We start from the raw sequence: 12,553 nt of genomic DNA, 5'->3' as shown, positions 1-12,553 counted from the left end.
TTAAAGTTTTAAAAAAGGTGAGTGAGCCGGTAGGCCTCACTTCAACGACACCGGGTAAAAAGAACCTGGCCACTACTTTTAATCATCACACAGTATGCTGTCACCACCACACTGGTGCTGTTTAACTTCTGGTGAAGACAGTAGCCTTCCACCAATATGAGGGTAGTGCTTTGGATGCCCTTCCTGGTGCAACAAGACCACAGTCCTTGAGATAGGCTTGTGTCATGGAGCACACAAATGATCTGTGTTTGCCTCTGAAAACAAAATCAGCAATATGGATCCAGACAACAAAACAGTTGGGCACTCAGCAGGGGTACATGTCTTTATCATGCAGAGGACTTTTCTGTCCCAACATCCTCCCAAAATCCAACTGATAAAAACAAAAAAGTGATCGGTGGAATACTGTACTCTAAGCTGCATTCCAGGATATTGGTTTTGCTCACTATGCCACACCAAACAGGGAGTAATCTCAAGCAAATCATCCTAGCGCTGGCTCTGCCATGAACATCCCAGCTGGAACTGCCAGGTCATGTCTCCTCAGTTTTGTGTCAGAAACAGGGGCGGCTCCTATGGAATAGCGAGGAGTATCACCCCACTGGCTCAGAGCCAGCAAGTGAAAAATAAAACAATATTTTACTATCCTTTTATTTTTCACTTGCCGGCTCTGAGCCAGCGTATGCAGGGAGGGCGGTGGCGAGGGAAGAGGAGGGCTATGTGCACGTCTAAATGCACGTCTAAGTGTATGTGTGTTTGGCCGACCATCTCAGGCCAGCAAAACACACATGCACCTTTTGGTTTCTCCAACCCGGCTGCATTGAGCAGCTGGCCTGGAGAAACTCCACAGACTCCTTGACTTGTACGGAGCGTCTTCTCAGCCTGCTCAGGCCAATCCCCATGCTGCTCTCATAGAAGAGCAGCGCAGGGATTGCACAGGGAGTATGTGAAGCTGTCCCAGTGCCTGCTGGGACAAGGAAGTTCACAGAGGTGCGATGCAACGCTGGAGGTGGGTGGAAGGTTAACCTCTTCGGTGCTCAGGATGGCCCCCAGCCGGCACAGAATACACAGACAATTTTAACAATAATCAAAAGGGGAGAAAAAGCGCAACAATTAGACAGAAAAATAGAAGCAGTACAGTACAAGCAAAATCAACAGAAGTAATACAGTGCAAGCAATGCTAACCTACGGCCAACCACCGGCCACCAGGGATGAGGCGCAGGTGGAAGCCTGCGGGTGGAGGAAGGCCTCGAACTAGCAGCCGTGCACAGGGAGCACGGGCACAACAGGTGGTGCTGTTGCGGCGTTGGGAGCGACCTGCCTGAAGCAGGGTCAAGGGTCACTTTCTCACACCTCTTCTATTTGAATCATTTGCTGTCATTCATCTTCCACCTCTGAAATTGCTTAGGTTTCCATTTAACGGGGACCTTGCATGGCAGTTTGGGTAAGACTGTTCCTATTGGAGCAGAACCAGATCTCTCTTGCATATGGGCCGTCTATGGAGTAGCAAGATCAATGGACTGAAATGCGGCTGCATAACTCTGTGGCTGAGATGAATGCAAGCCTTCCACCCATCATTGTCTTGCTTTTTAAAAGCCTAGGCATATCGCAGAAGTTTTGCATTAGTATCAGGACCTAACTGCCACCATAAAGCAATCTCCTACTGTAGGCCCAGTATTTGGGTAAATACTTCGAACGGAAAAAAATAGACAGTATCACATACACAGACTTCACATACACAGACTATTACCTGCGAAGCTGTTCAGTTCTGTCTTGTCACTTCAGTGGCAACATACAGTATGAAGACACTCTATTGTTGCTGCCTGATTTGAAGATCAGATTTAAGATGACTTTTTTTTCTCATTTGACTGAATTTCCAGCGACAAGTGTGGGTAACTCAAATTAAATATCTATGTTTAAAATGAAAAAATAAATGTTAAAATATTTATCTGCTATCGGGAACGAGCATTTGTTTGTGTTTTCACCAGGAAACTATTTTACTCTCCAACTTTTCAAATACAAGATTGAACGTCTCCTAAATCAAAATCTTATCAAGATCTAATATCCCATGCATAATTGTACATGCTTTTATCGATCTAGCATCCATGTATATGTATTTTAGTGCAGACTTGGCCCAAGGGCATTAGAGCACTTTACTTTACAGAAGATCAGATTAAGGTTTTTTTAGTCACGGGGAGATAAAGTGACTTGCCCAGAATCACAGGACTCGAACCTGACTCTGCAGATAGGAAGTCGGCAGCTCTAGCCATTGGGCCACATCGTCTCCCCATATGACTACATGCCAAGAATAAGTTCTGACGAAGGAGCTATGTATGGAAGCCTATAAATCACCTAAGATACTCTACACTCCATCTTGCTTTCTGCAGGGCTCTCTTTAAGAAGCCAGGATCCCAGACACGATCACCTATAAATAACCAGCCTCATCAAATGATACCCATTCCAATTGCACTGGGTTACAGCTTTAAACACCCAGCAACCAATAGCGCCGTAACCCTCTTTTTAAAATATTCACCTAAAGCTGAACCAGGTGTGAGCATGATACATTTTCTTGTGCCTAGGTCTCGGTATGCTCAAATTGACCCAGCAACAGTATAAACTCTTTAAAGGGTCGATGCTGCACCAAAGCAATTCTAGACAACGCCTTGTACACCATTTTGTAGGGTGTGCTTAATAGAAACATCAAACATAGATAATTTCTAGAAGAGGCGAGGAGAATGTCACTTTTCCGAGGTGTAAAAAATGCAAACAATTTCCCTGCTAATGGAGACCAAGCTACTGAAAAGACATGTACATCTGTAGGGATCACACAATGAAGAACGTAAAAGTATTATTTTTAGAGACATAGCACATTATACAGATTTGTAGGAGCTAGACTTTAGAGGGTATATAGGCCTTTTTTGAACGCTTAGGTACACATATTCAGTCTGAAAACCTATGCACAATATAGAACTGTTAGGAAGCTTGCATCATTGTCCATGTGTTGAGTGCGCTAAGCCCATTGTATAACTTCTTAAACAATGCATATCTTAATCGTTGCAAAATAAATAATTGAAATGTAAAGCTGTTGCTTACATCTGTCCGCAGATAATTGCTACACAGTTGACAATGTATCAGTGCAGTTGGGATGTGGAGTTCTTTTTTTATGTGTCATTGCATTTCTTTACAGAACACCGATGTGTAGAATCTGCAAAAATTAGAGCGAAGTATCCAGACCGAGTTCCGGTGAGTTGAAACCGTCGCTTCAAATTTTGTTTTTGAGTTTAAGCTATTGAAAACGTGAAATTGCACATTGCAACATTGTTTGAGATCGCTGTAAATGTGCTTCAGTCTATGTTTGTGAATGTAAAATGATGGTCCTCAGCAGTTGTCAGTAACAGGACATGAAAGCTTCCTTGCACTGCCTTTCGCTTAGGCTCTCACTTTCAAAATGTTAATGGCCTCAACACGTTAACAACAATCACTGTCATTTCAACAGGTCTGGAATTAGCTGCCAATTTTGGGAGTTTGTCAGTGCTTGTTTGGTCATGGTTGTTGTAAAGCTCTATTGTTGGCGGAGCTGGCAGCAATAAAAGGAAAAAAATGGCTAACAGCAAAACAATGTTTTGATCTCAGAAAACTCACATTGCATAGTTGTTACTGACACTGAAGGGAACTCCTTTGTGCGTATGTGCTTCTTGTGAAAAAACGGAGGGCTGTCCCTCACAGACTGCCCGATGGTGGGGTGGGTGGAAGAAAAATGTGTATGACTCTACAACAGATCAGTGGATGAAGAGGGATGTTATATATATCCATATATCCTCCTCCAAAGAGAACTGCAGGCACTCGCCGGGTTAGGTAAAGAATCAATTTGTCCTGCAAGCAAATGTTTTAGCCAGGTTACGTTTCTCAGTGCTTGCTTCGTTAAAAACATACAATTCAAATCATGTCATTTAAATCTGGCACGCTGTGCTCCCATTGGACAATTACATATAGACACAGAAGAGGGCATCGTCCAAGTCAATTACTTTATCTTCGCCCACCATATTAGCATGCCTGTTAGTCTTGTGCGTCTCCTTACAGGGCTGATTTTAAAAGATCCTTATGTTACCCCTTCTCCAGCCGCAGATGCATTTGCATGGAATCCTTCAGCGCATAGTTGCAAAATTTGGGTTCAGTAACCGCATATCCTTGGATTTTGTAATCTCCGGCATTCAAGCCAGCAAAGTACGTGCCTAATCCCTCCTACTGCGGTAGTAGTGGTAGCATTCAATTAAATACGCTCATAAGTTCCACCAAGCAGCAGCACCCGCCTCAATGATTTTGGCAGCTTGGAGGAACTTGTGGAATATGAATATATATATATATATATATATATATTTTTTTCTCAAGGTTAAGACGCCGCACTCAGGAATTGTCAATAACTATCTTTATTTGGCAAACTCCACAAACAGTCTGGTGTGACAGACTGTTTGTGGAGTTTGCCAAATAAAGAGAGTTATTGACAATTCCTGAGTGCGGCGTCTTAACCTTGAGAAAAAAAGATTTTGGACCTGTGGTTGGTCCCTCGCACGCACCCGCTGCAGAGCGCTCCAGCGCTAACCGCCATGGGTGGGTGGGTGGGTGGGTGGGTGGGGGGGGGGGGGGTGGTGTGTGTGTGTGTGTGTGTGTGTGTGTGTGTGTGTTTTTTTAACTTTTAAAGAACAAGGGGACCCAGCGGGTAGCTATGGACCATGGGTAGCAGTTACATTTAAGGAGACATAGGTCCTAAGCAAAATTTCGATAATCAATGTAGTATAGACCACAATAAGCTCTATATATTACTTTTCCTTGTCCAGCCGGACAGGGAAATTTTAATAGTTAAATTAATAACAATCTTATTTACAATACTACACAGCAACAAATCATTGCAGTACAGCACACTCCTGTGCCATACCATGGAGAGCAAGAAGGAAGAATAAGATGATAGAAAAGGGTGTATCAAGCAAAAGAAAGAGTGAACAGGTCACTATTTTGAGTCAAACTAAATCTTTTTAGTGTATCCTGAAGTGGCGCATACAACAATAAAATGTACAATGAATTTATTTATTTATTTGCATACTTGTATGGCGCTGGGAATCGACTCCCGAAGGAGTATCTCCGCGCCTTTGGCAGCATCTGAGAGATAGAAATGACTAGTCATGATTTCTTGAATACCCACAGGGACATCTAATAATTAAAGAAAAATGTTTTAAGCTTTTTCCTAAAGGAAATTGTTCCCTACATACTCTAATTTCCTTCGGGAGTTGGTTCCACAACTTAGGGCCAGCTACTGATAAGGCCCTCCCCCCCTTTCTTGCCTTCATGGCCCTGGGAACACATAACAATTCCTGATCTCCCGATCTCAGAGATCTAGATGGAACGTAAGGAATGAATTTTTCAGTTAGGTAACCACGACCTTTTCCAATGAGGCATTTGTGGATGACACAACAAATCTTGAACATCACCCTCTGTTTCACTGGAAGCCAATGAAGTTTAGTCAGCAGCGGTTTTGAGGGGGTACGAGCCGGGACATTTAGAACTAATCGTGCAGCAGTGTTTTGCACAACCTGCAATCTGGCAAAGATCCCCTCGTTGGCAGCTAGCATCAAACCGTTGCAATAGTCCAGCCTGCTCAACACTAGCGACTGGACCAATGTTTTCCTGGTGGTATCAGGTAACAGGGGGAATACTCTCCGGAGAAGCCCAATAACATGGAAACATGAGCTTACCACTTGATTAGTTTGTTGTTTTAGGGCAAGCTCCTGGTCCAGTTTTACTCCCAGATCTTTTACCACCACTTTGGGCTCAGGGACGGGGCCAAGGTCTTGGGGCCACCAGTCCGGAGTCCACAGGCGTTTGGCTTCCCCAAAAAACATAACCTCAGTCTTAGAGACGTTACACTGAAGGAAGTTTGCTGCCATCCAACGTGCCACTTCCTTCATCCCCCGGGCAAAGGAATCACGCACTTCAGGAGTCATGGTTTTAAAAGGGAAGAGGAGTTGGGTATCATCCGCATATGATACTGGAATGAACCCATGGGACCTCATGATGTTAGCTAGGGGTGCCACGTAGATGTTAAACAACGTGGGGCTCAAACAAGAGCCCTGTGGCACCCCCTTCGAGATCGCCACCTCCTCTGACTGGTATGGTCCCAAGATGACTCTTTGAGTGCGTTTGATGAAAAAACTCCTTAGCCAGGCCAGGGCCTTGCCTTCCAGACCGATGTCAACTAGTCTGGAGGTCATGATGTCATGCGACACAGTGTCAAACGCCGCTGACAAATCTAAAAGTGCCAGGACAACGGAGTAACCCTTGTCCTGTAACATCTGAAGATTGTCAGCGACGGACAGCAAGTTTGTATGCCCACTCAAAGGAGTCGACGTTTCGATCCCGCACTCAAATTAACCTTAGGGAAATTGTTAATTCAGATGGCAGCTATCCGGTAGCCCGACATTTTAAACTGGTACACGAAAAGAATCTAAACGATCTCAGTTATTACATTATTGATGCCGTACCTAAAAGCATAAGGGGAGGTAACAGAGAGAGACAACTCAGGCAGCTAGAGTGCAGGTATATCCTACTATTGGACACAAGGATCCCAAATGGGATGAACACAGGGGAGGACCTATACAACTTCTTGTAAGTGTCAATCTGGAAAGTTCAGAATACATGCATTAATGCAGACATCTGACAGTTACCATCTCTATGCATTCGCATTCGAGTGAACTTGCTGGGATATCTTGATTGTGTAAACCTCTGAGGCGGAAGCCGGAGGACTTGTATTTTAAAATTGTTGTTGTTGCTGAAACTTTTAAAATTTCTCCACTCACTTCACGGGCACTGTGCACCTCGCCGAGCAGTCCCCCGCAGGCCCCCTGACACAGCGGATATTATCGCTGAAACAGGGATTCCCCCTCTTCGCAGTCACTAGGCGGAGACACGCCCACACAGGAGGCCACGCCCACCCGACAGCCTACTTAAGCGCCGAAGTAAACGCGCGACGGTAGATTGTGTAAACCTCTGAGGCGGAAGCCGGAGGACTTGTATTTTAAAATTGTTGTTGTTGCTGAAACTTTTAAAATTTCTCCACTCACTTCACGGGCACTGTGCACCTCGCCGAGCAGTCCCCCGCAGACCCCCTGACACAGCGGATATTATCGCTGAAACAGGGATTCCCCCTCTTCGCAGTCGCTAGGCGGAGACACGCCCACACAGGAGGCCACGCCCACCCGACAGCCTACTTAAGCGCCGAAGTAAACGCGCGACGGTAGATTGTGTAAACCTCTGAGGCGGAAGCCGGAGGACTTGTATTTTAAAATTGTTGTTGTTGCTGAAACTTTTAAAATTTCTCCACTCACTTCACGGGCACTGTGCACCTCGCCGAGCAGTCCCCCGCAGACCCCCTGACACAGCGGATATTATCGCTGAAACAGGGATTCCCCCTCTTCGCAGTCACTAGGCGGAGACACGCCCACACAGGAGGCCACGCCCACCCGACAGCCTACTTAAGCGCCGAAGTAAACGCGCGACGGTAGATTGTGTAAACCTCTGAGGCGGAAGCCGGAGGACTTGTATTTTAAAATTGTTGTTGTTGCTGAAACTTTTAAAATTTCTCCACTCACTTCACGGGCACTGTGCACCTCGCCGAGCAGTCCCCCGCAGACCCCCTGACACAGCGGATATTATCGCTGAAACAGGGATTCCCCCTCTTCGCAGTCACTAGGCGGAGACACGCCCACACAGGAGGCCACGCCCCCATCACCCCATAAATGTGCCAGTCATGCAAGCGCAGCGGACGAGCGCAGCGGGAGCGCCGTTTGCGCGCCGAAGGCGCGCCTAAGGCAAGCCCGTCTGCGCCCGTCCGCGCACGACCGGGCTCAGGGCCAGACCCTTTGTCGGATCTGGCTCTTACAAGGGTAAGCTATTCCCGCCGAGACATACTCAGTCTGAGACCTTCTAATAATAGCACCTGTAATTACGTACACGATTTGGAAAGACCTTTTACGAGCTGCACTATATGCTACCCAGCTCAGCTACAACTCCCTAAACCCCCAGTCTCCCCCCCAGGTCTAAAACTAGCCGCATTAAACTGCAGGTCCTTACCCATGCATGCCCTGCTTATTAATCATCTTATAGCAGACCATGCTTTGGATATTCTGTTTCTTACAGAAACGTGGATTACCGACCACTCGGATGCGGATATAGTCATAGCCCTTCCTCCGGCTTTCTCATTCAGTCTCAACCCCGCCCCACTGGCAGAGGTGGTGGACTAGCCATCATTTACCGGGACTACTTTTTGTGCAGAGCCAACGATGCCCACATCTTGGATGCTGAAAGCTGCCTGTTCACCATCCAGCTAGCCCCGACAAGTTCGCTGTCTGGTCTACTGATTTATCGTCCACCGGGCCACTATGGCCCGTTTGCGGTATCTCTCCTTGATGCCATATCATCTTTAGCCCATCTTACCTCTAACTTCTCTATTTTAGGAGACCTGAATATACATTTTGACGATCCTCTAGACACAGGCGCAGTTGATTTGATCAATGACCTGGCAGCCTATGACATCCACCTGACCAATTCCGGAGCCTCACACAATAAGGGACATCTACTAGATCCAGTGTTCACTAATATCTACTCTCTGGTTACTAAAGAGGCCCTCCCCCTCCCATGGACGGACCACTTTATGGTCACCTTTCATCTACCAGGGTTATTCAGGAAACCACATAAACTAGCAACATATACCAGGGACAGAACATGGGCCAGACTCTCGGCGGAAGACTGGACTAGAACCCTTAACTCTTCAACTCCTACCCTTCCGGCTGATTCTGATATTGCCGACAAACAATTTAGGACATGGATCTCCACCTCTCTCGATTCCATCCTCCCTTTAAAAAATCGTGAGGAAAAAAATGGGAAAATGGGCTCTGCCCCCTGGTATACCCCCGAACTCAGATCTCTCCGCAAAGAGTGCAAAAGAGCAGAGAGATTGTGGAGAAAGGACTGGCTTCATGCCAGTAAGGAGGCCTATCGCAGGTCGGTGAGAGTCTATAAATCTACTTTAAAGCTCGCTAAAGCCACTCATTATGATGCCAGAATAAAAAACTCTACCAACTCGGCGAGAGAATCATATCTCATCGCCAAAGAATTGCTTAAAATCCCAGTTCCTCCCTCTTCGGACCCACCCCTGGTGGACAGAAGCAACGAACTGGCTTTGTATTTTAATTCCAAAATCACACGAATACTAGCCTCCCTTCCACCTCCTAGTCCATCTCTCAACACGGACAATGAGGCGACTACCAATATTATGGGTAATAGCCTACATCCTCAATTACTCACATTCAGAGCAATATCTTTGGATGAAGTAGTCTCAACATTGGCCAAGATGAAAAGCGGCTCTCCTCTTGACCCGGCCCCTGTCAGATTTCTAAAAACAGTGTCCTCTACCATAGCTCCTACTATCATGGAACTTATCAACATCTCCCTATCACAAGGTTGTGTCCCCCCGAGTTGGAAGAGCGCTGTTGTTAAGGCCCTTATCAAAAAACCACATTTGGATCCTGCAGACATGGCCAACTACAGACCGATTTCGCTTCTCCCTTGCATCAGCAAGATGGCCGAGAAACTGGTCAATGGGCAATTATCCCAATACCTTGAAACTAACAATCTCCTGCGCCGATCACAAACGGGATTCCGCCCTGGCCATGGTACGGACACCGCACTCCTCACTGTCATCGAGGAGGCAAGGTGCATTCTGGATTCAGGAGGGTCAGTGGCGGTGATCCTCCTGGACCTCAGTGCAGCCTTTGATACGGTGGACCACCGTGTGCTTCTCCATCGGCTGGCGAGGGCAGGAGTCGCGGGTAAGGCGCTTGCTTGGATAGACTCCTTTCTATCAGGCCGCTCATTCCAGGTGTGGGACGGCAGTTCACACTCTGCCCCTCTTCCACTCTCAAGCGGAGTCCCTCAGGGGTCTTCGCTTAGTCCCACCCTGTTCAATGTGTATATGGCCCCATTGGAAGACGTCATTGCCCCCTATGGAATAAAAACAGTGAGTTATGCGGATGACACGCAACTCGTCGTTTCACTATCTCACCTTGACAACCATCCAGAGAACTTATTGAACTGCCTCCAGGACATTCATCTCTGGATGTGCGAGTCATCGCTGAAGCTCAATGGAGCAAAAACTGAAATAATGCTTATGGGCAAGAAAAGGACATCCATTCCCTCGTCGGTCTGGCCAGACGTTTTCGGTGAGGTACCTACCCCGAAAAAAGAAATTAAGACACTGGGAATCTGGCTGGAACCAGAACTGACCATGAAGACCCAAGCAGCCAAAACAGCAGGCATCTGTTTTGGACTCATGCGATCCATACGTAAGATCCTTCCACTTCTTCCCCCTGTATCAAGGAAATTACTGGTCCAAGGCCTTATCCTTGCCCGGTTGGACTACAGCAATGCCATTTACCTCGGCGCGCCTGAATACACCATGGCTAAACTACAACGGACACAAAATGCGGCGGCGCGGCTCATCATGGGCCTTCCTTCCAGAGCCCCAGCCAGTCCAGCCCTCAAAGCCCTACATTGGCTCCCAGTACGTCAGAGGGTGGAATTTAAGGCTATGTGCACCGCCCATAAACTCATCAACGGTGTAGGCCCTGCCGTTATGGAAGACATGGTCACCCCCTATAAAGCCCCTAGACGTCTGCGCTCAGATAACGAACGCCTGGCCATTGTCCCCAGATTCAGAAAAGTACGCACCGGTGGTCGACGCTTTGCGGTAAAAGCGTCCTCAGGATGGAATTCACTCCCCCGCAGCCTCCGTCTGGAACCCTGCTACCCACTCTTTCGTAAAAGACTGAAAACCTTCCTTTTCCCCAAATAGTACCCACTACAGTATCCCCTCCTCTTCGGTCTACACTAATTTAACAGCGCGGGGATGCCTTCGGGTCACCAGGCGCTTTACAAATCGCTAAATAATAATAATAAATAATGTGGACATATGAGTAAGACAGTGGTTCTTTTGGGGCCTTAAACTTGTATGGGTATCTGCACCCCCAATTATTAGAGCTTAAAGCTATCCTCATGGTTCAGTCTCTGAAAACACCAGATTATGCCTAATGGATGGTAGCATTGATAGGCATAACACTAAATAGAACCATTGTAAATGGGGTGTAATAATTATTACAGCTTAAAGCTATCCTCAAAGTTCAGTCTCTGAAAACACCAGATTATGCTTAATGGATGGTAGCATTGATAGGTATAACACTAAATAGAACCATTGTAAATGGGGTGTTAAGTTCTATAATGAGGGATATGCCATCATGCGAAGTATTGATGAGTTTAGATCACTAATCAGTATTATCAATTCGAATCTGACAGTGCAGCTTTTGTATATTTTTGTATATATTTGTATATAGTATTGGGTCTGGTATTTAGACCAAGAGAAAACTGAATACTAACATATACTCAATTAAGATTATGGTTAGAATTCAACACTTGCACTTTGACTATTTGCACAATGCCTTCAGTACCTGGGAATGTAACATTTATGCAATGAATTTCAACACTGCATCCGCTATTGCAGCTTTTTTTATACATCACTTTTAAGAATTTTGTATATTATATATGAATTTTACCTTGGAAATCTGATATGTATTTTAATATCTTTTTATCCAAGACTGTTTACACTTTGCACCATTTTTTGCACTTAATTGAATTCATTAGCACTAGCACTTTAATCTTGCGAGCAAGGTTTACGTTGGGCGCAATATGAGAAAAGAGGACGTAATGTAGGAAGCCTGCAACATTCTGTTGTATTAGTTGACAGGATAATTGACATGAATAGAGTATGTTTACCTATGACAATTAGTAATCGGTCCAAAAACTGTCTTTCATTGCTGCTATTTATGTTTTAATATGTTGTGGTTACATATATAAGTATTCAGCTTATTTATATTTACATGAGATGCAACTTTGCATGATCATAATACTGTCATTATGCTGGCCTCACATTTAGTATGTCTTTTAGCTCTATGCGCCGGGTAACGTCCTCGAATGGGCATTCACACTATTTAAACACATCCATTGGTTTCGGATGGTCATGTGAACAAGGCTGCAGTGACGCAGCCGAAACGCGTCATGCTGGAGACTATGGAGGAATAAAGCACTTTATATTTACAACTTCTCGCGCATTGTGGTCTGTACCTGGGAAAGCGGTACTCTATGTGCTGTGGTTCAGGACTGGTTGGATATATATATGTATGTATGTTTGTGTGTGTGTGTGTGTATGTGTATGTATATGTATGTGTGTATATATATGTAATGTAATGGTGTCTTGTAAAGCGCCTGAATCACCCCACATGGGGTATCTCCGCGCTGTAGACCGCTGGGGAACCCGTCCTGGCTTTCCCTGTGAGATGGTCCCTACTGGGTATCTCCACGGTGAAACCAGGCATCCCCGGCGTATGTGGGGGGCCGTTGTGGAGATGAGGCAAGCTAATGCCCAGAGTTGTCGAGTGTGATCCCTGGTTAGAGTAGGCAC

The 12,553-nt window shown here is 45.9% G+C and overlaps 1 protein-coding gene across 1 annotated transcript in view; it reads left to right on the top strand.

Annotated features, from left to right (window-relative positions):
* GABARAPL2 (GABA type A receptor associated protein like 2) overlaps positions 1-12,553 on the top strand; it is an 84,532-nt gene that overhangs the window by 12,643 nt on the left and 59,336 nt on the right. Inside the window, exon 2 of the mRNA XM_078671440.1 lies at positions 3,182-3,237. Coding sequence (XP_078527566.1) covers positions 3,182-3,237 — 56 coding nt within the window. The remainder of the gene's footprint in view (positions 1-3,181; positions 3,238-12,553) is intronic.

This window comes from Lissotriton helveticus, chromosome 12 (assembly GCF_964261635.1).
Source record: "Lissotriton helveticus chromosome 12, aLisHel1.1, whole genome shotgun sequence".
In the NCBI taxonomy this organism is placed as follows: Eukaryota; Metazoa; Chordata; class Amphibia; order Caudata; family Salamandridae; genus Lissotriton; species Lissotriton helveticus.
The sequence above is the reverse complement of the archived record's forward strand: the minus strand, read 5'-3'. Positions and strand labels throughout refer to the sequence as shown.